The sequence below is a fragment of the Acipenser ruthenus genome, chromosome 8 (genome assembly GCF_902713425.1).
Source record: "Acipenser ruthenus chromosome 8, fAciRut3.2 maternal haplotype, whole genome shotgun sequence".
Taxonomy (NCBI): Eukaryota; Metazoa; Chordata; class Actinopteri; order Acipenseriformes; family Acipenseridae; genus Acipenser; species Acipenser ruthenus.
Window position 1 is genome coordinate 2,591,884 of NC_081196.1, and position 26,537 is coordinate 2,618,420.

General features: G+C 41.1%; 2 protein-coding genes across 3 annotated transcripts; one reads left to right on the forward strand and one right to left on the reverse strand.

Annotated features, from left to right (window-relative positions):
• Nucleotides 1–1,586: 1,586 nt before the first annotated feature.
• On the reverse strand, nucleotides 1,587–16,202 carry LOC117405245 (PI-PLC X domain-containing protein 2-like). Of its 2 annotated transcripts, XR_009329305.1 has the most exons (5): nucleotides 15,792–16,202; nucleotides 12,003–12,469; nucleotides 6,029–6,270; nucleotides 4,216–4,637; nucleotides 1,587–4,076 (listed from the first exon to the last, which is right to left on the reverse strand). XR_009329305.1 is itself a non-coding variant. In XM_034916006.2 (4 exons), exons 1-4 carry the CDS (start codon nucleotides 15,892–15,894, stop codon nucleotides 4,484–4,486), a joined length of 966 nt encoding a protein of 321 aa, XP_034771897.2. In that variant the 5' UTR covers nucleotides 15,895–16,202; the 3' UTR covers nucleotides 1,587–4,483. The 2 variants fall into 2 exon arrangements, 1 of the variants encoding a protein (XP_034771897.2); XM_034916006.2 differs by having other exon boundaries at nucleotides 1,587–4,637.
• Nucleotides 16,203–19,557: 3,355 nt separating this feature from the next.
• LOC131737673 (SH2 domain-containing protein 1B-like) lies at nucleotides 19,558–25,851 on the forward strand. Its single transcript, XM_059028023.1, has 5 exons — nucleotides 19,558–19,725; nucleotides 21,614–21,677; nucleotides 22,523–22,688; nucleotides 23,355–23,462; nucleotides 24,331–25,851. The coding sequence occupies exons 1-5, from the start codon at nucleotides 19,592–19,594 to the stop codon at nucleotides 24,369–24,371; spliced, it is 513 nt and encodes a 170-aa protein (XP_058884006.1). The 5' UTR covers nucleotides 19,558–19,591; the 3' UTR covers nucleotides 24,372–25,851.
• Nucleotides 25,852–26,537: the final 686 nt, after the last annotated feature.

Here is a 26,537-nt window from a genome sequence, read left to right on the forward strand (position 1 = left end):
ATGTAAAATCCTTCACCAGCCATTCCTAATGCATTCTTTTGTGGGCGGTCATAGGGTTCTGATTACACCATGGAGTTCCCATGAGCACAAGTCACATTAATTACCTAATGAATTAGTTCTTTAAAAAAAGAAAATCTACTCACACCTCAGAAATTGAATAATTAAAAAAAAAACATATAGGGTAACCTCATATGTTATTATTTTAACGAGACAAATACTATTCTACAAAGCTGCGATTTTTTTTTTTTTTTTTTTTTTTGCAGCCTATTATGGTTTCTCTATTTAAAAAAAAATAGCACCAACATGTCATGACGTCATTGTTCCCATCTGCGCAATTACTGAATAGGACAGTACATCATTACAGAGTAAGACTGACACGTTGGTAATTTACGAACTTATCAGGTCTTTTGGTGCAAAAAGACGGGCCAGGCTTTTCACCGCGGGACTAGCTGAGAGAATTCGAACACTTAGTTTACAATTTAAATAAGCCCTAACTCTAACCTAAAACCCCCATTTTAATTAAGGTTATGGTTAGGGTTAGGGCAAAGGTTCAAAGAGAACGTTTCATGTGTTCCAAGAATGTAGTTTGCTTTTACATTGTCCCGTCTTTCCTCACCAGGTAACGACCGCGGCCCGTCTGTCTGCACCTGTCAAAAACATTTTCGTTTGAAGTTTTTCGACTTGAGGTAGCTTTGGCTTTTTCTCAAAGCAACAAGTTCACATGGTGTTTAGCTGCAGCGTAATAGAATCTGAGGGAACACGACCGAGGCCTGCAGAGTGTGTCACACTTGCATTGTTTAAATGGATATAGTGAAGCACTGATTCAGTTCTGATGAAACTTGGTTTGGATATTCTTGTGCACAGTTTATTGATATTATTAGAATGTGGGGGTGTATATGGAAGTATCTGTCTGTATGTTCATTTGTACATATTACTGATAAGTGTAATGAGGGGGTGAGTCTGTCTGACGTGCTTCTTTTCTCATGTAAAGAGAATGGTGCAGTCCAGTGGATAATGTGCAGTACTATTACACTGTAGCTGTTTCGCTTCAGTGAAAATAAATACAGCACACTGTACACAATATAACTGGTAGAAATACCATAGTATACTGTATGCAATAAAATGTGTTTTTTAATAACACACTTTTAAAACAAATCACTCAACAACACTTACATAGATAGTTTTAAAATAATTTATTTGGCAAATTCACAAAATGTAATTTAACAATGCATGTGAAATTGATAGAAGCTACTCCGGTTCATAAATCATGTAGATTTAGACCAGCCATCTTGTGGTGCTTGGTTGTTAAAGTGTGCCACTGAAATCCACAGTGAGTGTTTTCATGAACACAATATATTGAGATTCTCTGCTAATCACTATTCTCCTCGTTTTTATTTACACTGCTGTTAAGACAGTGACCCCAAAACCTATTCTTAAAAACATAACCAAGCCCCCAATGTGCTCTATTAACAGGACTGCCCAGTCCCTGACCACATTCCGGCGCCTCCTTAAGACTCACCTCTTCAAACAGCACCTGTAGAACTCCTCTGTTGTATCCTGGGACACTATCACCCTTCATTTAAATATGCTTTATTTTGCTCTTATCTGCCCCCTATTTTACTGCATTTAATCCTGTACCTCAGAATATTGTAATCTCCCAAGTGTTTAATCTGTAGTATTTTGTACTTAATCATATCCTGATGTAACTATCACTACTTAATCATATCCTGATGTAACTTTCACTATTATCTGCTGTATTATTGAATTGTGGTTTGTCACACTTGAGAATTATTGTATTTCTTGTTCTTATTGTATGACTTATATTGTAACACTTGAATGTATTTGTATTTGCTTGCGATTGTAAGTCGCCCTGGATAAGGGCGTCTGCTAAGAAATAAATAATAATAATAATAATAATAATAATAATAATACATGTACAAGATAATCCAGTGCATGCAAGGGGTCTGGGGAAAGATCTTGACTTGTCTTCATATACAGTACATCTCACCTAAACACATTATTATTATTATTATTATTATTTATTTCTTAGCAGACGCCCTTATCCAGGGCAACTTACAATTGTTACAAGGTATCACATTATTTTTACATACAATTACTTTATTTTTTTACATACAATTAGGTAAAGTACCTTGCTCAAGGGTACAGCAGCAGTGTCCACCACCTGGGATTGAACCCACGACCCTCCAGTCAAGAGTCCAGAGCCCTAACCACTACTCCACACTGCTGCCCCGTTATCCAACTGGCAGCAAGATACTGGCGTTATTCAATACATACACATACACTGTGTATATATATATCTACAAGCTGTACATTATTTATAAAATACTTTGGTATATAAACAACACAGACAGTGTTGTCTTTCAAAATGTCTCCTAAAACAACGGTCTGAAGCGTTGAGACCCTGAGATAATTACCTTGTGATCTTGATGGAACTAATTCTGAGTCCTTTTCATTCTCAACCTCAATCAGCTGCCCTACAGTACAGATACACTCACTGTTCAATAGCTTACTGATGGATTTCCCTTCTCTTTGTTTAGTTTATAGATACATGTAATACATCTAAAATGACATATTTATCTTTACAAGGCATAGATTACAGTATTGTAGGTGCAATGCCAGCTGCCCATCTTTAGATATAAATGACTCACAGCCTCAGCTTGCCTTTTAACCCTTATACAGTCTATAGTGGCATGCTCTGCAACGTTTTAGTAAAAGTGGTACAAATTGCACTACAATTACACAAACTATCTAGTAAGATTGTAGTTGCTATTTAATTATCCATAACTTTAAAATGCTCAATTGGAATTCAAGGGTAAAACTATAACAACACAAATTCAAATAAGAAAGTTTCCGATAGTGCCCTTCCACTGTACTAGCTTGTCTACTTGACTTAGTTTCTTACAGTAGAACAGTTAAGTGAAAGTTTCTTGAAAGTTGGTAACGTTGTAGTAACTGTATAACTACATGTGTGTAATTACTTACTGCATAATAACAATGTACTGAGTGTTATAACGTGTTACTCTGCATCAAGTCTAAGTCCAACTGAGGCTGACTGGGTGGCCCCTGCATTGATCCCCATTTAGGACACGTTTAGATTATAAGTGCATAGCAATTAAAAAGATGAGCCTCATTCCTCAAAAAGAAGACCCTTCCACCCAGTCTCCTCCTGCCAGACAGAGTTGATGCTATCATGCATTTGATTGTTTGCAGTAGCAGCAGTGCTACCCAATGCATTCGCTGTGTGCATATCTTATATATATATGCAGTATTTTTAAAACAGCAGCAGATTCTCTCCAACCCTCCCTGCCAAGTTAAAATCAACGCCTGCCACAAAGTATCTGGGCAGAAAACAGATTTCTTCTTGAAACCACTCTTTTTGGATTCAGGCGTGGGTAAAGATTGTTGCGCATGCAAACAGTCCTCTTTGACAGACTAAAACGCCTCCCTGTTGCATAGCAGGCAGGGCTATTCCAGGCTTTACTTTGAGCTCGGACCACTGTGCTTGGAATCTGCTTTTCTAAATCATCTAAGACATGCTGCCGCTCTCACTAAACCCTGTAGGGGCTCCTCCTCCTGTACCTGCCTTGCAATGAGAACACCATTACCACCCCTGTAGTGGCTCAAGTATCCCACACAAATACATTTCAACACTGTTTTCAACCATTTGAAATGTGAAACTGGAGGACAGTATGACTGCAGCACTAAGTATGATATGAACAGCTGTTCAATTCCATCATTAAATTACAATAGTATACTCAGTGGAGTCAATACCTAGATGGAGTCAAAACCTTAACTCATCTATTATCACAAACATATATATATATATATATATATATATATATATATATATATATATATATATATATATAACAACTTGGACCCATTGGCAGCGTGTAACGTCATATCTTACAGATCATTTCGACAATCATGCTCCTCTATTCTTTATTAAAGAACAGCGTCAACTAGAATACAAATCAATTAATAAACAAACAAGCAACTAACGCAATACGCATTGCAGTAGCCTTTGCTGTACTTTCCATCCCTAAACGCGAAGCCTCGCAAAGGACTGTTCTCATGGAAAGGCTGGCTTGTATTTTAACCCTTGCACACCCAACTCTTTCTGTGGACACTGCAGAACCCAATTCAGAACTAAGACCGCAGATGTGTCCTTACTGCTGGTGCATGAAGATGGACCTTCACTCATCTGATGTTAGGGGTTGCTCTGTTACTGTATACAGTATCACCTGAGCAATGATTCTGCAGCAGACCATCACAATTCAGTCCTAAAGGAGTGCTGGCCAAGGCATAAACCACCTTGTCAGTGGTCACCTTTTTTTGGCATATTTGAGTCTTTCAATTTCATTATAACAGAAAAAGAATACGGGGCGATCTCAACACTATCTTCCAGCTAGTAGCGTCTCCTGCTGCGTTCCTAACAATGAGGGGCGAGTTGAAGCTCACTTCATGTAATGGCCTTGTCGGGAAGCAGCAGGTTGTTCAGCTTGATTACAGTCGTTGCAAAATCCACCAGTTCCACAAAGTCTGAAGTGATGATGTTGACCCCGTTCACTCCAGGCTTCTGCGCTTTCACCCAGGTCATAATCGTAGGGAGATTCCTACACAGGAACAGCAGAGGAAGAAAGACCCCTCATTATTATTATTATTATTATTATTATTATTATTATTATTATTATTATTATTATTATTATTATTATTATTATTATTATACTGGGCTATTAGTAGTACTGTATTAGTAGTGCTTTCCATCAGAGGGATTCACTGTTACGAGCTTAGCAACCACAAACTACAGGAGTTCACATACTTGCTATCAGTTGTTGCACAGCCCCTGTAAGATAAAAAGGCAAAGTGAGCGCCACCTGTGGCGGCTGATGAGTTAATAATACTGACATCAGGCATCACCGGGACCTGCCTCTCCACTGCACAGCTTGCTCTTTAGCTGAATGGTAAGACGCTGGTCTTTGAGCCGTATGGTTTGTGGTTACTTAACTTTTGCAATTAACAAAATTAGAGTAAGTTATCATGACACTACAGTTAAAGAGTATCAAAATAAATGAAATATCTGCACTCCTGATTAGTCCCATCAGAGGCGCGTAGGAGAGCGCATGTCAGAATGAGAAATACAACACTCTGCACACTGGATTGTTCCATATCTCACTTCTTTCATTCTTGAAAAGAAAATAGAAGCTAATGTTTCGGTCGTGCTCTGACGACGGTCTTACGACTGAAACGGTAGCTTCTATTTTCTAGGGTCTCATTAAACATTCTTCTATCACTGGGAAAAAAGCAGGTTCAGTGTTTTCCACAGCAGTCTCTGAGCAGTGAGTCACAAGGGAGTGCAACCTGCAAATCTCATTATAAACAGCATCCAATTAGGAAAGCAGAGGGCTATATAAGGATCACAAGAGGGCTCAGGCCACCTGCCGGGATGGTTAGCTGTATAACAGTGTGTGTGTGAACTGAATGTCAAGCAGGTTTGTACAAGATACAGCAGAACATATTAGAGGTGCGCTGATTCTCATACTCTTAAGCATTCATCAGCAGGTGTTCAATAATTCCATTCATAATGTGTTGATTTCAAAACAAGAAAACTGTCCTTCTCTCACCTTTACAACTGAGCACCAATCAATGGCAATTGAGTGTTTTAAAAGAATTTCCTTCTCGTCTGGGGTGCGGACATTTTTACTGCTGTATCGGTCCAAGAGGACCCTTCACAGATTCACAGCACTCAATATAATTACGACTATAAGCGCATGCTTGTTGCTTGTGTTCACAGATCGGGGTGTGTGTTTATATTGGCGGGTGGAAAACACTACTGTTTTTAGTGTGTTATTCAGGCTTTTGATTTGATTGACTCTACCGCACATAAGTGGGTATATTCAAAAGACCTAAAAAGCCCTTGAAAATAGGATTGTATATTCCTGATTGTAATACCGTGCTAAACCTCAAGGGGGCGCTGCCCTTTGTAACAGCGCGAGGCGGCGCATACCTTTCCACCAGGAAGTTCCTCAGGCCCTTGATCAGTCCTCTCACAATGGTCTTCACCCGGGGGGTCAGGATGGCCTGAGACACGTGGAAGGTCCCGCAGCGTGCCCGCTCCCCGAGGGTGGTCTCCAGGAACTGGATGAGTTTGCATGCGTCCGTGGTGTTCGCCCACGGGGCGGGGATCTTGGTACCGGGCCACATGAGGGGGCAGCTTTCTGCTGAGCTGTGATGATAAAACACAATAACCTGCGGGATAAAGAACATAACAGCACAGAAATCATGCCTGCTTTTCACATGTTTCTACTATGCATTCATCATAGTTTACCATGCCATGTTTATTAATATGCTTTACCAAACCTCTCTGGGCTTATGCTTATCTACCATGCTTTCACTATGCTTTAATACGCTTTGCTAGAACTTTACTATGGGAATCTTTTAGAAGGGATATTATACATTCTCTATTACAATAGACGCAGCAAGCACATGTTACGCTTACTTTAGCTGTAGACACAGTTACATCATCAGTATGGTAATGTGTAAACAGTGCTGAAGATGTTCCATTAAAAAATGATTTACTGTTACATTTGTGTTTGTCTGAACAGCCCCCAATGCTTTTAAAAGATTATAGCGAAGGCTATGGTTGACTGTATGCAATTCCAGTAGGCAGTACGGTACAGTGTTGTTTTTCAGAGGTGTGTCGTGTTGAATACAATAGCTGAATATCATAGTTCACTGGAGTTCACAGCATTCAAGACAAACAGATCAGATCTGAATACTGGAAACAATGCGTACAGAGTACTCCAGAGTACTCCACAGTACATGTAGTTTTTGTTTTACAATAAGGAAACTTAGGGACCAAATAAAGGTGCTTACATGGGCTGGATGTTGGAGGGATGGGTGGATGGATGGCGTGCACATGACTCATTTGTGTTGGCCTCGTTTTACGTAAACAGTCTCTCTCTAGCTGCTCATTTCCTGTGTGTGCCTCTCAATGATAATCATGTGATTAGGTCTGGCCAATGGCCTACTTTCTGGGCTTATTGCTTGCACGCATTCCCGCCCATGTGACTCCTATGAGATGGAATCCTGACAGCATGAGGGCTCTAAGGTCTGTCCTGTAATCTCATAAGAGACTGGAATCGCTGCTCAAGAGCGACTGATCTCAGCATTGTGGTCTGTGGACACGATTATGCACACGATGATGGACAGAGCCCCTGACTCTCCTCCTGCAGCACCAAAGTATGATGCAGTTTATCTCTACTGTATCCTAACCCTGGTCCTCAAGTACTCCCAGTGGTGCAGGTTGTTTTTGTTTCAACCAGTTCATGAATTTGTATAGGCCACTGTGGCAAAGTGCCCCCCCTGTGTATGTTATATGTTACGTGTTGTGTGTAAATGTTGGTGTATAGGCATTGGTACACGGGATATAAGCGGTCTGTGTTTCACGTGTGTGTGTAAATTGTATATTTGTATTTAGGCACGGGGATGGCACATCACATCACGTGCAAGTAAAAAGTAATATGTGAGCACGGGGAATTGCACTTTAATTAATTCACGTGCAGTTGTACCGAGATTCCAATTGAATGATTGACTAGCAATCGAATCTCGGTACAACTGCATAAAAGCTGCATGTTTCACTCACTGGGGGTTGGTGTTCGGTGAGTGGAGAACGGGTTAGGAGACGGAGGGTATGGTAAAAGTAATAATAGTAAAAGAAGCTCACCGTGTTTGTCTGTGTAGTTCGTTTTGTTTGTCTGTTTATTTTGGCTCAAGTGCCGTGTCCTGTGTTTTTGTTGCAAACCTTTTTATTTTCTGTATTAAATGCTGAGCGCAATCACGCGCTCAGCTCAACCAAAACCCAAATCTCTGTCTGTTTGTTACTTCCTGCATCTGGTCTGACGCCACCCACTCTGGCCGTCTTTGTGACACGTGGTGTCAGAACCGGGACGACAGCGCCTCCAGGGCTCAGGCCAGAGCGGGAACCGCAGTTTTTTTTGGGGAAAAAAAAAAAACAAAAAAAAAACAAAAGGAGAAGAAATGGGGAGAAGAGGCTGGAGAAGAGCACAGGAGGGCAAAGGGAGAAAGGCGGAAGCAGGGCTGTGGTGTTTCGACTGTGGCCAAACTAGCCACACCACCATACCCTGCTCCGTCCACAGGACCCTACAGGCAATGGCCCAAAGACTGGGATGGGGGGAGTGGTGCCCTGGCTGTGGGGCATATGGGCACCCGTTGGCCCTATGCCCCATGCAGGATGAAGAAGAGGAGCCCTTGCTGCCACGTCCTATGCCTGAGCGGGAGGAGCCTGAGCGTCCACAGCCCGAGTGGGAGGAGCCCGAACGTCCACAGCCCGAGTGGGAGGAGCCCGAACGTCCACAGCCCGAGTGGGAGGAGCCCGAACGTCCACAGCCCGAGTGGGAGGAGCCCGAACGTCCACAGCCCGAGTGGGAGGAGCCCGAACGTCCACAGCCCGAGTGGGAGGAGCCCGAACGTCCACAGCCCGAGTGGGAGGAGTCGGTGCGTCCACGGCCCGAGAGGGAGGAGTCGGTGCGTCCACGGCCCGAGAGGGAGGAGTCGGTGCGTCCACGGCCCGAGTGGGAGGAGTCGGTGCGTCCACGGCCCGAGTGGGAGGAGTCGGTGCGTCCACGGCCCGAGTGGGAGGAGTCGGTGCGTCCACGGCCCGAGTGGGAGGAGTCGGTGCGTCCACGGCCCGAGAGGGAGGAGTCGGTGCGTCCACGGCCCGAGAGGGAGGAGTCGGTGCGTCCACGGCCCGAGAGGGAGGAGTCGGTGCGTTCTAGGTCCGGAGGGGAGGAGCCGGTGCGTCCTGTGTCCGGAGGGGAGGAGCTGAAGGCCCAAACCCCTATTTTTTTTTGGGAGGGACGAGGGCGTGAAGCTCAGGCTCCACAGCAGCCGCTGTTTTTGCTGCTGAAGGGAGCCCAGCGGAGACGCCCGCCACCAGCTCTACCCCCGCTGTCGGAGGAGCCGGCAGCGCCACCAGCACCACCTGAGGGAGAGGAGCAGGAGCTGCCTCTGCCTCCACCACCTGAGGGAGAGGAGCAGGAGCTGCCTCTGCCTCCACCACCTGAGGGAGAGGAGCAGGAGCTGCCTCTGCCTCCACCACCTGAGGGAGAGGAGCAGGAGCTACCTCTGCCTCCACCACCTGAGGGAGAGGAGCAGGAGCTGCCTCTGCCTCCACCACCTGAGGGAGAGGAGCAGGAGCTGCCTCTGCCTCCACCACCACCACCACCTGAGGGAGAGGAGCAGGAGCTGCCTCTGCCTCCACCACCTGAGGGAGAGGAGCAGGAGCTGCCTCTGCCTCCACCACCTGAGGGAGAGGAGCAGGAGCTGCCTCTGCCTCCACCACCTGAGGGAGAGGAGCAGGAGCTGCCTCTGCCTCCACCACCACCACCACCTGAGGGAGAGGAGCAGGAGCTGCCTCTGCCTCCACCACCACCACCACCACCCGAGGGAGAGGAGCAGGAGCTGCCTCTGCCTCCACCTCCCGAGGGTCCGCTGCTGCTGCCGTCGCCTGGGGTCGCCAGGGATCCTGCTTCGCCTGGGGTCGCCAGGGATCCTGCTTCGCCTGAGGTCGTCGAGGGTCCTGCTTCGCCTGGGGTCGCCGGGGCCTCTGCTTTGCCTCGGGTCGCTACACTGTGGCCGGAGCTCCATGAAGGGGAGCTGCCGGCCATAAAGAAAGAGGGGGAGGTCAGGAGACCAGCTCCCCCAGCCGCATTTCCGTGGCAGGAAACACGGTGGCCGGAGCCCCACGGAGGGGAGCTGGCGGCCACAAGGAAGGGGTCAGGAGACCAGCTCCCCCAGCTGCACTTTCGCGGCAGCAGATAGTGTGGCTGAAGCCCCGGAAGAGGGAGCTGCCAGCCACGAAGAATTGGGGGGTGCCAGACATTCCACCATGGCCACCCCCAGAAACAACTTGCTTCCCCCTCTTCCGGGACTTTGGGACTGAGGGGGGAGGTGGCCATTGAGGCCATGTGTGCGCTGCACAAGGGGGGGTATATGTGGCAAAGTGCCCCCCCTGTGTATGTTATATGTTACGTGTTGTGTGTAAATGTTGGTGTATAGGCATTGGTACACGGGATATAAGCGGTCTGTGTTTCACGTGTGTGTGTAAATTGTATATTTGTATTTAGGCACGGGGATGGCACATCACATCACGTGCAAGTAAAAAGTAATATGTGAGCACGGGGAATTGCACTTTAATTAATTCACGTGCAGTTGTACCGAGATTCCAATTGAATGATTGACTAGCAATCGAATCTCGGTACAACTGCATAAAAGCTGCATGTTTTCACTCACTGGGGGTTGGTGTTCGGTGAGTGGAGAACGGGTTAGGAGACGGAGGGTATGGTAAAAGTAATAATAGTAAAAGAAGCTCACCGTGTTTGTCTGTGTAGTTCGTTTTGTTTGTCTGTTTATTTTGGCTCAAGTGCCGTGTCCTGTGTTTTTGTTGCAAACCTTTTTATTTTCTGTATTAAATGCTGAGCGCAATCACGCGCTCAGCTCAACCAAAACCCAAATCTCTGTCTGTTTGTTACTTCCTGCATCTGGTCTGACGCCACCCACTCTGGCCGTCTTTGTGACAGCCACTTATGTATAACTTACACCTATGGACAAAAGTTTTGCATCACCTAGAATTTTAGTATTAAGAAAAAATGAAAGAAAAAAACTATATGAACATAATTTAGATCTTTTATTTAACATCATGTAATCAAAGAAACTACAAAATGATATCGCAAAAGTCTACTGGAAGCCATAATAGTAGTACAGTATTTCATGTTAGACTTTGAAATGTCGCATTTTTCCATTTTTCGTGAAGTATATGAAAAACTACAAAGCGGTGTGTAATTCAATATGTTAGCGTAACATCATTCAGCAGGTTTCATTCGACTTTATGAAGCAACATTTGTTAATTCTATTGCAAATCTTCTGGCCATAGCTGTAGCTACACTGTTTCAGTTCTCAAACACTGTCTGGCTGCCTGTAAGTGTTGTTTAATTTGCACCAGAAAACAATGCATGTTTAGAACACAATTTGAAAAGTTGAAATCTCTACATCCTCACCTGCAGCTGTTAGAGATTCATCTTAACAAAGAGGGCAGTACAACAAGAAGCAGAGCTGACAGCCATGGCCATGGCCTTAAAGCACTCCTTTAAGAGGGCCTGTCTCCTCCAAGCATCCTGTCCTTGCCTGGATTAAAGCTTGTCACTGTGATTCACTCGCACCACTGCCTCCAGATAATCTACACACGTCTTTCCTGCAGACCTTTGCTCTGCCAAGCTGTCGGGATTAGCAGCAGAAATAGGCAAGGTTTATTTATTTCAGTGACACAGCTAATGAGCTTCTTGTCTTATCGATGAAGCGCTGCCAGGGTACCTGGGCAGCGGCATTTAGACTTTGAGTTTCAAAAGAAAATCAAACTAGCCTGACTGCAGGGCTTTGATGCAGTTCAGTTTTACACTGCACTCCCTTCACCCTTCTGTGCATTGAAATTTGTGGAAGAGACAGTTTATTTACATTCTCCATCAGTACTGTGCTTTTAATTGTAGAGACACATGCTTTCTCCACACCTGAAACCTACAGACATGTTCCTGCTGCTAAATGACATTATAACTCAGGAAGAAACTGAAATGTAAAACATGTTGTCTTCTCTGTGTGTTTAAAAGCTTAACAACCTACTTAAATAGCCTCACACCTCCGGAGAAGCTGGATATGAATCTGCAAGCTTGCTGGTCTCAACAGAAGCTCATATCATAAACTACCACACAATTTAGCAGAACTGGCACTGTTTGTGGGCTCGATTGCCTAGCGCCCAGCTGTACTGTGCCTGAAACACTCGCTGTTTGTCTTTTCCAGGGCGGCTCAATCCATACATTTGAGGATCATGACAGCACTGTACTGGCGGTCTTTTCCTCAGCCTATGACAGCTAATGAAACCTCAAGTGACGTTCTGCCCAAGGTCTCACCTGGTACTTCTTCTGCCACAAATACTCCAGAGTGATCTCCTCCTCACAGTCCCTTCTGCAGAGCTTGCGTCCAAAGACCTCCTGCAGCATGGAGAGCAGGTACGAGTGGTGCGCTTCGCCCATGGCGTAATGGTGGTTAAAATCCAAAAAGATCACCTCCTTGGAGTGAGCGCTGAGGAAGCTGTCGATTTCCATCAGTCCATCCCGCACTTTGTGGCCGAACAAGCCGTGGATGAAATAAATCTCGTGGCCACGCTCGCCGGGCTTGGAGGAGACGCGCAGGTCGAAGTAGCGGATGCCCGCCTCTAGCTGCTCCCTGAAGGTCAGGTTCTGGGTCATGGACCACTTCTTCATCACCTTCTTCCCCAGCGAGCGGAAGAACCCGGCGAGCCGCTTGACCACAGGAGCCTGGTCGGGTCCCACCGGAGCTTTCTCATCAACCCAGAAGCTGAAGGAGTCGTGAGATCCTGAACAAGCAACAACAAAACCCAGTGAGAGATCTCCATAGCCTGCTGAAAACTGACCAGAGCTTACACCAAAGGACAATTTGCTCCTTCTCAACGTTTATTTTTCAGGGGCTCACAAAATACAGTAATAAATCACTCACATTTTAGAGGACGTATTTGACTGGGGTTCTTCATTGGAACACCATGAAACTTGTTAATAACAAAACAGGTTTGGCCATTTCAGTTTATGAGTCGTTTCTGACCAGTTGAGCTGACGACACGCCTTGACCGAGTTGATCACCTGCCGGTCAAGGAAACAAGGAATTGACTGAAAATATCGCAGTAGGAAAGCCTCTGCAGACCTTTGCACAATTAATAGGTTTCATGAGTGATTTTATTATGGAACTCCCAAAATAACAAGCCAAGTTACAAAGCTAGTTAAAACACATTACAATTGCACCCCCTAGTGGCCACTTTACCAAAGAGAAGGAGAATGGTTGCAGCTAATGAAATAATTCCACATTCTTCTTTAAACATTGAACATTATAGACCTGCACAGTAAGATCTGCACAGTGAATATCATTAGAGACCTGCACAGTGAACACCATTAGAGACCTGCACAGTGAATACCATAAGAGACCTGCACAGTGAATACCATTAGAGACCTGCACAGTGAATACCATTAGAGACTTGCACAGTGAATATCATTAGAGATCTGCACAGTGAACACCATTAGAGACCTGCACAGTGAATACCATTAGAGACCTGCACAGTGAATACCATTAGAGACTTGCACAGTGAATATCATTAGAGACCTGCACAGTGAACACCATTAGAGACCTGCACAGTGAATACCATTAGAGACCTGCACAGTGAATACCATTAGAGACCTGCACAGTGAATATCATTAGAGACCTGCACAGTGAATATCATTAGAGACCTGCACAGTGAATATCATTAGAGACCTGCACAGTGAATACCATTAGAGACCTGCACAGTGAATACCATTAGAGACCTGCACAGTGAATATCATTAAAGACCTGCACAGTGAATACCATTAGAGACCTGCACAGTGAATACCAGTGCACAGACTTACAATGTGTGGAATTATTTAATTGGCTACATTAAACCCCTTTAAAACTTTACTCTGAATCAGCAGTTCTCAAACCTTGTCGAGTTGGGACCCCGTTATAGTGACTTTGGTCTGGTGCGCCCCCATATTGAATTATTTTCAAACTAATAAATGGTAGAAATATTTAAATCTAGATTTGTATTGAATAATCAGGATATATATGAATAATAAACCATCACAACCTTTCCAGCCAATCAGATTGCTCCGTTGCCGCTGCATAGGTCATGATACACTAGAGCTTTTGAGTTCTGTAGTGCATGACATTTAAGTAGTTTAAGCTGAGAGCTGGCTATTGTGTTTTTGTGTCTTCCACATGTCTCCTTATAAAGACTAAAAGGTTTTTTTTTATCCATCCCCATATGAGGTCTCCATGCATGAAAGGGTACAAAATAAATGATCGCCTAAGTATTCTTAATCTGACAAGAGTTTCAAAATACAAGGTCTGCTTTCTGTGTCAGACCTGCTACAATGCAGTAGAGCCAATGTGCACTGAACAGGTGTGCTTGTGTTGTGCTCTTTACAACCCACAGGATCCCCCAGTTTGAGAAGCACTAATCTGGTGACAGGGTCAGCACTGCCGAGATCAATACAGACCGCCAAAGATCTTCTGGTAAAAACCACAAATACAGCCACTCGAGAGCCCAGTATTCCAACAGCTACAAAAAGCCAAAAGACATTTATTGTCTTTATTTTTGCTGTAGGCTATCAATGTACTTTGCAATGAAAATAAAAAGCCAAACAAAGCGGGATCTATTCTGAATTGTGAGACGCCAGCACAAAGTGCTAGGTCTGTGACTGACAGTGCTTTTGAGAGGAGGCCCGCGGAGTGACTCGTCCCGTGCTGACATCGTTTCTGCTTCATGGGGTCTCAATGAGACTGCAGTGCTTTTGTTTGGTTGTTATTTCCATTGTATTTGGGAATGGTAAGTGGAGCAGGGAGGGCTCAGGTGGGTTTTTGGCCCCTGTATACCATGATCAGGTCTTCTTATTCCCGGGAATGAGTTCCTGACGGTTACCAAAGTCAAAGTGAAAGGAACAAGGTGAAGGCCATCGCTGCTCAGACACCATGTGGCATCAATACAGGATTAGCCCTGGTCTGCACTGGAGAGAGAGGACCCTGGAGAGGACTTGAGATCTGTTCCATGCATCAACCTGCCTTCCTCATTGAGTGTTAGTACACTGGGGGGTTGTTTCAGGGACGCTGATAGTTCAGAGTCTAAACAGTTCAAAATTAAGTCTTAAAATTTCAGAATTTTTCCTAAAGGCATCAAGTATGACAATATGTAGGTCAATAGATGCTTGCTGTAGTAGCTTTCAGTAAAAGGCTAAGCATGTGATAGCCCTCTATAAAAACATGTCTTTAAAGTCGACCAATTCTAACTGACAACCTATTAACTACAGTGTCACTTTACATTGCGTGTCTCTGTTGTGTATTTACATCATAGTTACTTACTAAATACATGTGTGCTTACACATCATTATGCATAGTTACAATGTACTTAATGTGCCATTTGTTTGCATAACCCTGACCCTTTTCTGATACAATTTACATATATCCTGCAAAAACATTTACACGTTAAGTACAGTCTCCACAGTGTGCTGATAGGAAGCCCCTGTTTTGAGAGCAGCGCTGCAGTTTAATATATAACTCAAGTCATAACTGTCATGTTGGCATCACTAGTCCATCCATATTACCACCCGATATTTCACAAGAGTGCATTTCCAAATAAAAAAAAACATCTGAACAAATCTCTGGTTCACTTTGCAGAAATGTTAGGGACTGTTTATAAATTACTGTATCCAACTGTAAGTCAAATTGATGGGCTTGCAATGCACATTTAAAAATATAGTACAGATTAGCCATTTAAAACCAAAAAAATAATAATAAATACAATGAAACTGCATTAAGTAACTATGAGAGTGTGTTATTTATTATATACCAACAAACATTAAAGAAATGAATAACTTCTTAGATAAAATGTAAATAAACGTAGGTTATTATTATTTCAGACAACATAATAATAATAATAATAATAATAATAATAATAATAATAATAATAATAATAATAATAATAATAATGTACATTAAGAGCTTCTTTTTGCCTTGTACTATTACTTTTTATTATTTAATTATTTCTTGTTTTCTTTCTTTTACAGATTCTAGTTCAGCGTGATAAATAGAGGATAGAAGGATTGAAAAGGAACGCATACCTGGCACAGCCAAGTGCTTGAGCGGCATGGATGATAAAGCCGGTGACAGGGACCCCATCCAGTCCGCGTTACAGACCGGGCTGGTTACTGCTGCCGTCTTCATGGCTCGTTTTCACAAATGTATAACATCTAGCTATCTCGTTACTCTGCAGCCCGCCGCTGTCCCGAAGAAGAGACCCGAGGGATCATTGTCTCGAGTGAACATCCTGTCCTGTGCTGTGCTGTGCTGTGCTGTGCTGCCCTGCTCCAGGTAATCTGTGTGTGCAGTCGACTGTGGGTAGGAACCGAAGCAACGCTTCGTTACTGTTTGTTAAATCCTCTTAAGTCTGAAATGACACTCCTTATCCCCCGCTACACATTTAGAAAGCTGTGTTCTAACACAGCGCAGGATCATCCGCCTCTGCGTCAGACGGACAGACCTGCTGCACTTCACCGACGTTATTAGGATGTGACTTTGTGCTCGTGCAGTGGCTGTGATGAGGATCTGGCAGGTCTTCACGTTTCACCTGGCGTGCTTGTCACCAGTGTACAATGCGCTTACACGTGTCGCTTTTATTTAGTCAAATAACCCAAAAAAAGAAGCCCTTGTTCTATAGACAAGAAACTCTACATTCTTCAAAAGTAAATAGTCTATACTCAAATCGAGTATTATTATTGTTAAGGAAACATGTCCGCCCTTTGTCTGTGTCTATTCAGAATCAAACGGATACAAGAGTGTGCTGTGTGCATGGAGTTGGGATCCTGACTCGAGATACCGGGGTGGGATCCGTATGTTACTCCTGTGAAAAACCCATTCTTTGTTCTTGCGAGCTCCGCTCATTTACAGCAATGAATAAAGCACTTAAACATGTCACAATGTCAAATCAGAAGTGTGTTTAGATACTAAGGGAAGGCTTGCTAAACATGTATGTATGCATGCATGCATGAATGTATGTATGTATGTATGTATGTATGTATGTATGTATGTATGTATGTATGTATGTATGTATGTATTATTATTATTATTATTATTATTATTATAAATTACCGAAGAGCTAACAATTAAAAGGTAGCATTATATTATGCAAGCCATCATCATACTACTACGACTACTACTACTACTACTACTACTACTACTACTACTACTACTACTAATAATAATAATAATAATAATAATAATAATAATAATAATAATAATAATAATAATTTGCATTGAGGTACAATGTGGGTTTCTTTGTTTTGCTGTGTGCTCCTCAAGCAGTATGTATGCGGCCCCTTTCTGCCATTCTGTAGTATTATATGATTTTTCTCCCCACCTGTGCCTCTTTTATTAACTGTTATTTATGTATTTTACTAAAACATGAATATTGTTCTGATAATGACATATTGCACTCGTGAGTTTCTGCCGTGCAGAATCTGGCCAGCAGATGGAGCCAGTGGTCCACTAACGCAGTGGTTCCCAAACCAGTCCTGGGGACCCCTTGTTTCTGCTGGTTGTCATTCTAACTGAGCTCTCAATTACTTAACTAGACCCTTAATTGAATTGACAATTTGCTGAATTAAACCTTTTTAATTGTTTTCAGCTCTTAACAGTTGCAGATTTCAATTAGCTGTACCATTCTATAAGTAACTTGAACTCTGCAATTGTTTGAGAGCTGAAAACAATTAAAAGGGTCTAATTAAGCAAATGATCAGTTCAATGAAGGGTCTAGTTCAGTAATTGAGAGCTCATTTTGAATGAAAATCAGCAGACACCGGGGGTCCCCAGGACCAGGACTGAGAACCACTGACCTAACGGAAGCAAAATAGTTTGACAAATATATATACTCATCATTTGACCACATGACGAAGCCCTCAAGAAGTGAAAGCCATGAAATGAATGAGTCTGAATAATGAGGTTTTCTCAATGCATTGCTGATATCCCATTGCAAACCCAGTTGCTGGCTGCATCAGTAAAAGTACATATATGGAAAGATAGATAGATACTGAAATATTAACATGCATTATCACATTTCAGTATCTTAAACAGATAGATACTGAAATATTAACATGCATTATCACATTTCAGTATCTTAAACAGATAGATACTGAAATATTAACATGCATTATCACATTTCAGTATCTTAAACAGATAGATACTGAAATATTAACATGTATTATCACATTTCAGTATCTTAAACAGATAGATACTGAAATATTAACATGCATTATCACATTTCAGTATCTTAAACAGATAGATACTGAAATATTAACATGTATTATCACATTTCAGTATCTTAAAGACAGACAGATACTGAAATATTAACATGTTTTATTACATTTCAGTATCTTGTCACAAATTAATCACCTTTTTTGAGAGAAAGGTGTATGCGGCAGAGATAGATGTCTCTTTGATAGAAACAGTTTAATTTATTTGAAGTCTTTCCACTGATGATGGGAATGAGAATGTAGAGATGGAAGCTCTGCTAACAAGATTTAAGTTTTTGCAGGTATCAGGCTTTTAAAGACACACCTGTGGTGGCTTTGACAGACTCACTGAGAGCAGAAACTGACCCAAGACTGTGACAGCTACTGGAAGCAGGCTGATCTTTGGAATGCAAATTGAACATTTGTGAAACTGCATGTGTGTTAAAATGTTGTAATAACTGTACTGTGTTTTAAAGAATATAAAGCCAGAAGAAATACTAAACACATTGTTAAAACACACTGTTCATTCAAAAAGTTATAATATGCTCTGTATTAACCTATAGCTATGCTAGAGCATTCTATATTCCTGTCTATTCTGTTATAACAGTAAAAATATTATTGTATCTTTGTAAGTCTGAGTAAAAAGGAAGCTAGGCTGGGGTCACGCTGACCAAAACACACCTGTGAAATGAGCTAAGCTTGTCCTTGTCTGAGCTACTGGTGCTAAGGTTTATAACCTTGAGGAGAAAGGCAGAAACGAGAATGTCATTTAATTAACTCAAATGTTCACAGTCAAGCATCTTATTTAGAGAAATAAGCTTGATCTGAAAGTAGTCTTATTAGTGTTTAAGCTAAACACAGGTATTGCTATAAGGTATATGACTTATGTTTTAGTCTATGAGATTGACATATAGGATGCTTTAGGACTTAACGGTGGGCGTTTTTAGTTTTATGCATGCGTAGCCTTAGGGCAAAACATGTTGTAACCATAAATGTATTGAAGTATTAATGCTAGTATATCTGTTAAGGCACTGGACCTCCCAGCTTGCGTGTCAGCTGGGATTCGACATAGTCTGTAACTACTCAATCCATTTTTAAGCACTTAATAAACCGAAGGGGTACTAATACTGCTCTGATTCATTAAAACTTCAAATCAAATGAGTCTGTGTGAGCTTCTTGATTATTAAAAGTCATCTGGATACGTTACAAGCCCAGTGCATGAATGATCTACTTACAGGAGTCTGAAATATCTTTATGTCCTCCTGAACGTCTCCCCTGAGTTTAAGAGTGTGCTTAGAGTATATATATATATATATATATATATATATATATATATATATATATATATATATATATAGTACATGTGAATCTGACAATCTTAAAGGCAGGTTTTCACAACTCTAGCTAAGAAAGTGACTAACACCCTAACATCGCCCCACCCCACCACACACACACACACACACACACACACACACACACACACACACACACACACACACACACACACACACACTCCAACCCCCGACCCTGTTACCACAGGTCTAAAAGTATCGGTTGACTGATTTCCTGTTTAAAACATTAAAATGAAAATGAATATGAAACAACTGCAGTATCCGAATCAGCCCCAGTAAAGCATGGACTCTCCTGTATATCACGGGAACATTGACAAAAAGACTTGTGAAGAACTGATGCTGAAAAAGGGAAAGGATGGGAGCTACTTGTTACGAGACAGCGAGACTATTGCAGGAGCATTCTGCCTCTGCGTTTAGTAAGTAAACCACACTGCACATTATTATTATTATTATTATTATTATTATTATTATTATTATTATTATTATTATTATTATTATTATAATAATAATAATAATAATAATAATAATAATAATAATAATAATAATAATAATAATAATAATAATAATAGTAGTAGTAGTAGTAGTACTGTAGTAATTACACTTTATCATAAGCACCATTAATAACATTGTAATTACGCTTTAACTAGACATGTTGTTGTGTTGTTACAATGTAGTTACTAGGAGTTAATTATGGCAGAAATACATTATCATAATGGAGTATTATGTTATGAGAACCAACGCAACAGTGTGTAATAGGTTCTCTAGGCGAATGGGCTAGCCAGAAACAGTTTAGCACTAACATGTTTGAGCTACAAAATAACACTCTTGTTTTTCTAAATCTTTGCTCTAATATGATCTTAATCTATATTCACTGGCTGGCTGCACTTCTCACCAGGGTATTGATTAGATAGATGAGAAAGAAAGGTCCTGGAGAAAATGAAGATGAACTGATCATGTAACTTAGCAAATAGCCAACGCCCCAACGTTTCGCTATGTTTAACATACAGGACCTTTGTCAAGGGAAGGTTGCTTTGAAAACAAACATTGGAGGCTTTGGATGGCATGGTAAATACACTCAATTATTCCTATTTAAATGTATTTGACAATGGTATGTTAAACATACCGGAACGATGGGAAGTTGGCTCTTTTGAGCAATAACTTATATATAAGGCCGCGGAAAATTCACGATTTCAAGGAAATCGTGTATTTGACTGCCTACCCTGAAAAATGCCAATATTGTTGATTTCTGGGTGAGGTATGAAATCAGATTTCGAAACATGGCAAAAATTGCACGCTGTTTTTTGTCAATTCCACCAAACTCTGTGGATGCAAAACGAGCAGTTTTGCATATGGACAGATATTTACACAACAAAGACAAACCATGAGTGTGGAAACTGCAACAAGATGCACAATTATTTGTATTTATTTTAGTACAGCAGCAGTGTCCTCCACCTGGGATTGAACCCACGAACCTCCGATCAAGAGTCCAGAACCCTAACCACTACTCCACACTGCTGCCCATCCTAGCCTTTAACAAATAACTAGTCTTCTGCTCACGGGTCAGATATTTTGTGTGCGTGTTTGTGGGTGTGTGTGTGGGTGTGTGTGTGTGTGCGTGTTTGTGAGTGTGTGCGTGCGTGTGTGTGTGTAACACGCGAGATGGATAAAAAGCCGCACACGATTTCTTCTCGTTTTTCCTGTTCTTAAGATTTTTTGTATAAGTTGATTCGCTCACGTAGCACGATGTTATGTTGTTTAAAACGTCATGTAATTTAGTGTGTGTGTAAAGAAAAACACAACGTTTCGGTTTTGTCACTTGCACTTAACCCTGTTTTTTAACATTTTGTTTTTCAAAGTCAGCATAACGCTATACAACACAGTCCGTTTAATTACTGTATGAACACAGTTTCAAATGTTTACAAAACTCGACAATGTTGCCGAATTTGTCATTCAAACTTGTTTTGTCTGCCTGTTAATTTTTACAGCCAACACATTTAAATGACCCTGTTTGTTACATTTTAAAAGATTGTTTTAAACGTTACAATGTAAATGTTGACTCAGTAGCTAAAATGTTTCTACCTCGGTGACTTTCTTTGGTGCGCTATTAATTTTAGTCAACTTGCAATAGAAACTTTTTTTTTTTTTTTTTTTTTTTTTTAATAAAATGGCACTTTCGTGACAATCCGTACAATGTATTTTTTATTTTTTTAATTATTATTATTGTCATTCGTGAATTTCTTTAAAAAGTACCGTGAATTTTCCGTGGCCCTACTTATGTGTAATGGAGATCTGTCTTTTTTGCAGCTTGAAGAAAGTGGTTTACACATATAGAATCTTAATGGACCACCGTGGATATTACACCTTACAGGTAAGTTCATTCTTCACTTGCTTATTCAGGACCCCTCTGTCTCTGGGGATGTTAAAAAAGTCACGAGTCGCTTCATTTGAAAACCAGGCGCAGAGCAAAAGTGTCCTGCAGATCAAATCAGCGTAAGAGGGTAAAAGAAAACCGTCTCTGCCCTAGTTTGAGTTTTATTTTTCTGGGTGGGGTTACGGGGAGACCACATGCGAAAAATGACGACCCAACAAAACTCTCTTTAAAGCATTTTAAAATGATGTGTACAGCTCTGCGATGCCCTGTTTGCACAACGCGCACGATATATTAGGAAGCAGTAACGTTTTAATAATGTGCATGGACAACACTCGTACATCTGCTTCAGTAAAGGCGGTATAGAAAAGTGTGAGTTGCCAGATTGGACTGGCACTACCGTACTTACCCTCAGATTGCATGTTTTGTTTTTCAGCTAGTTTTCACAGCTTGTACTTTGCACCTGCCCTACTGTGAAAACGACTGCATGGGTGGGCTTTTTCTTTTTTTGTACAGACGCTTGCTTGTTGGGTGCACGGTCGCTGATTTGCTCCCTCCTCTATCACGAGGATGCAAGTATTTCGATCACAATGTTTGTCTGCCTTTAAAAATATAACCGTGCATATACTGCAGCTGGGATGAGGAGCCTTCAGTTTCTTATCCTGTGGGAGAATGATCACATACTGCTTTGTGAGAGACAAGTAGCACACATGATATAAATAACATTATAACAAACATTTCTCAGAATAAATATTGTGTTTCTGCTTGCCACAGAACCCCCAGATAGATACGCTTTGAAGACGTATTGATTGCACGCTCTGATATACCACTCCGTTTCGTTACAGACTGCTGGCGGTGTTGAAGAAAAGTTCTTTCCGAACTTGAAGGACTTGATCGCGAATTATAAAAGACGAGGGCAAGGCTTGGCAACGCCACTTCGCCACCCTGTAAAGAAAACAGAGCCTGCAGGTGTATATCAAAACGTGAGACAAGAAAAAACGGATTATAGAGGTAGGTTCAAAGGAAATTCTCTTTGGCCAAACGTTTTGCATCACCTGGAATTTAATTATATATAGTAGCGATCCAGCCAGCAATATTCAAAATATATATTGTTTTACTTTATCAGAACTTTTACATATAAATACACACTATTTTACAGATGATTATGAAAATTTTATAATATCCCAAATTACACATCCCATTGTTTTGCTCAATATTTATGTCACATTGGTGAAATGCTAAATGCTAAATTCTTAATTTGTGGTATACGAAGCAGAAAGGTGCACCAGTGAAAGATCATGTTGTGCTAAATTCACAGCTTTGGAAATGCAACATTTTTAATAAACTTGACTTTCTTCCGGTCACAATTTTATAATTTAATTTTTGAAGATGAAATTGGATTTTGAAGTAACAATAAGTTCCCAGATGTTTATTAAACTGGTCTCTGTGTTTTTGAAGGGTGCTGAGTAGGTTTGGCAGTGCTGTGTAATAATGCTGGCTTTTACCTTGTTTATTAAACTGGTCTCTGTGTTTTTGAAGGGTGAGAGTAGGTTTGGCAGTGCTGTGTAATAATGCTGGCTTTTACCTTGTTTATTAAACTGGTCTCTGTGTTTTTGAAGGGTGCTGAGTAGGATTGGCAGTGCTGTGTAATAATGCTGGCTTTTACTTTTTTTGGAGCGGGTATATCCATGTCCTGTTGGTCAAAACCTGCAGGAAACAGAAGAGAGAGAAGAAGAGAAAAGCAAGAAGCTGCTTCCACAAGGGATGATGCTGATGAATATGAAGGTAGGTTTCAATTAAACAATAACAGTAATACCATGGGAATAACTGGGACACTGCGGTGGTTCCTACTACTGCATGGTAGCTACTGGGGGAATGCATGTGTAATTACACGATCATAGCATACCCTCTGTTATTACCATGTAATTACAACATGTAACAAGCTACACAAAAACAATGGTAACATTTTACATTAGGTATCTCTAATTACTGTTAGTAGCTACTTAGTAAATACATATGTACTCACAGAATTACATTCTTATGCATAGTTAGAATGTACTTAACATGTACATATTTTTACAGGATATATGTAAGTACACAATTGTATCAGAAAAGGGTTAGAGTTAGGGTTAGGGTTAAGGATAGGGGTAAGGATGGATTAGGATTAGGGTTATATCATGCAAACAAAACAAATTAAGTGCATTGTAACTCTGCATAATAACTTTGTAATTCTGTGTAAGCACACGCGTATTTAATAAGTAACTGCGGTGTAAATCCACAGTAATTAGAGACACTTCATGTAAAGGGTTACCCAAAGAAGATGGTTCTACTGCGTTCTGCATGAACCTTTAAATGAACCAAAAAAAGAGAAGAAAAGTTTAAAATGTAAATAAAGTGATTTAAGCAAAGTCCGGGATGTTTCGGACAATATGTTCTTCTTCAGGTGACAGCAGTGCAGTATGTGTGGATTTTCAAATGAGAATTGTGATGAATCATGGTGCCAGGGAATGCGGCTCACAAAGCCATTCCCTAACGGAGCATATGTTTTTTTGTGTAGCCAGCGCTATGAAATGATATGTGAACAGGCCACTGTTATGTTTTAGTATCGAGCATTTTAAAGAATGCATTTTCAAGTTTTTGTTTTCTTTTTCAGAAATACAAGATGAAGACTACGTGGTTGTCCTGCCCTCCTGAGAAACGCAAGGATTGAAACGTTTTTACAGAATGGACACCGCTGTCATTCTGAACCGAACTGAGATTCAGGATCCCATCACGCAGATTCATACTGCATTAGACAGACACTGTGTGAATCAGGGTTCCATCACGCAGATTCATACTGCATTAGACAGACACTGTGTGAATCAGGGTTCCATCACGCAGATTCGTACTGCATTAGACAGACACTGCATGAATCAGGGTTCCATCACGCAGATTCGTACTGCATTAGACAGACACTGCGTGAATCAGGGTTCCATCACGCAGATTCGTACTGCATTAGACAGACACTGCATGAATCAGGGTTCCATCACGCAGATTCGTACTGCATTAGACAGACACTGCGTGAATCAGGGTTCCATCACGCAGATTCGTACTGCATTAGACAGACACTGCGTGAATCAGGGTTCCATCACGCAGATTCATACTGCATTAGACAGACACTGCGTGAATCAGGGTTCCATCACGCAGATTCGTACTGTATTAGACAGACACTGTGAATGTACAAACACCTTTCAGATGTTATTGTAAATTTGCTAACAAAAGCAGATTATGGACTTCTACTGAAGATAAAAAGGTGCTGTATCAAAGAAAGTGACACGTTTGTTCGAGGAAGACTGTCTGACTGGTGGATGAAAGCTCTGCGGTTTACATTAGAAAATGCATGTGTGTATTTTTAGTTGAATAGAGACACAAGTATGCTGGATTTCTGTATTCCCAATTCCAGGTTTACATGTTCTTGAAAAAAACATTACACCAGTGAAAACGTGCTGTTTTTGCATATCCTTCATTTCCTGGTTGAAAACCAGTTTAGCATTTCAAGAAACTTGAAGAAAGTAGTTTCACTTTATAAATAACAAAGTTATGGGTGAAAACAGAGTTTACAAGACAACACGTCCCTGTTAATTGTTAATTCAATGTTAATTCAATGACCAGAATTTCAAATCAGAATTAATAGAAACAGAATTCCCCGTGCATTCTACATGTCATCACAGTATTTAACATACAGTGTGTATATATATATATATATATATATATATATATATATATATATATATATATATATATATATATATATATATATATATATATATATATATATATATATATTCTGCCTTATTCTCAAAGCTATTTAACCTTGATGGATTCAATAACATGTGGCATTTGTGAAACTGCTTACAATGGAAACTCTGCTTTGTAATGAAGCAAAGTGTCTGCAATGTTATTCCAGTGCTGCTCTTCCCTAACAAGACGGAACACATGACCTCGTTTGTAGCATATGCTGTAAACTACAAGATCATTTTTCAAATTGTATGTATGTATGTATTGTAGTTTCATGAACCACACACTTTAAATTATATATGGTTTCAAAAGTGAGACAGACTGTAATTTGTGACTTATTTTCTTCTATTTTTTTGGTGTAAGTGATCCTACACTTGAATATGATCCTTCTTAAGATTCTTTTTTGTATGTATATTATGAACTAAAGTGTGGTTGGTCACCTCTGAAAATAAAACTGTGCTTCAAAGAGTCTTTGCTGTGTACATGCTTAATAAATGCTGTAGATAAGTATAAACATGTGGAAGACATGTGAAACATCTGGTCACCTCGCTACAAAATAGATATTGCTGCTCTAGAAAGAGTGCAAAGAAAAGTGACCAGAATTATTGGCATGGCATATACAGACAGGCTAAAATAATTAAATCTATTCAGTCTTGAACAAAGAACACTACGCAGTGATCTGATTCAAGCCTTCAAAATCCTAAAAGGTATTGACAATGTTTACCCAGGGGACTTTTTCAACCTGAAAAAAGAAACCAGGGGTCATAAATGGAGATTAGATAAAGGGGCATTCAGAACAGAAAATAGGAGGCACTTTTTTACACAGAGAATTGTGAGAGTCTGGGACCAACTCCCCAGTAATGTTGTTGAAGCTGACACCCTGGGATCCTTCAAGAAGCTGCTTGATGAGATTCTGGGATCAATAAGCTACTAACAACCAAATGAGCAAGATGGTCCGAATGGCCTCCTCTTGTTTGTAAACTTTCTTATGTTCTTATGTTCTTAATAACTGTAGCCTCCAGTATTTGTGTGTTATGCTTTATATAAAAGACAATATGCAGCAACAATGAAAAACGCTGTATA

What these genes read in the sequence shown, in the direction of transcription:
- LOC117405245 (XM_034916006.2), bottom strand. Translation starts at nt 15,894, where the DNA reads ATGAAGACGGCAGCAGTAACCAGCCCGGTCTGTAACGCGGACTGGATG. An exon ending in CAAGCACTTGGCTGTGCCAG is followed by an intron (nt 12,470 to 15,791) that starts GTATGCGTTCCT and finishes TTGCTTGTTCAG; the next exon opens with GATCTCACGACTCCTTCAGC. An exon ending in AGGAACTTCCTGGTGGAAAG is followed by an intron (nt 4,638 to 6,028) that starts GTATGCGCCGCC and finishes GTTCCTGTGTAG; the next exon opens with GAATCTCCCTACGATTATGA.
- LOC131737673 (XM_059028023.1), top strand. Translation starts at nt 19,592, where the DNA reads ATGGACTCTCCTGTATATCACGGGAACATTGACAAAAAGACTTGTGAA. An exon ending in GCATTCTGCCTCTGCGTTTA is followed by an intron (nt 19,726 to 21,613) that starts GTAAGTAAACCA and finishes TCTTTTTTGCAG; the next exon opens with CTTGAAGAAAGTGGTTTACA. An exon ending in TGATGCTGATGAATATGAAG is followed by an intron (nt 23,463 to 24,330) that starts GTAGGTTTCAAT and finishes TTTCTTTTTCAG; the next exon opens with AAATACAAGATGAAGACTAC.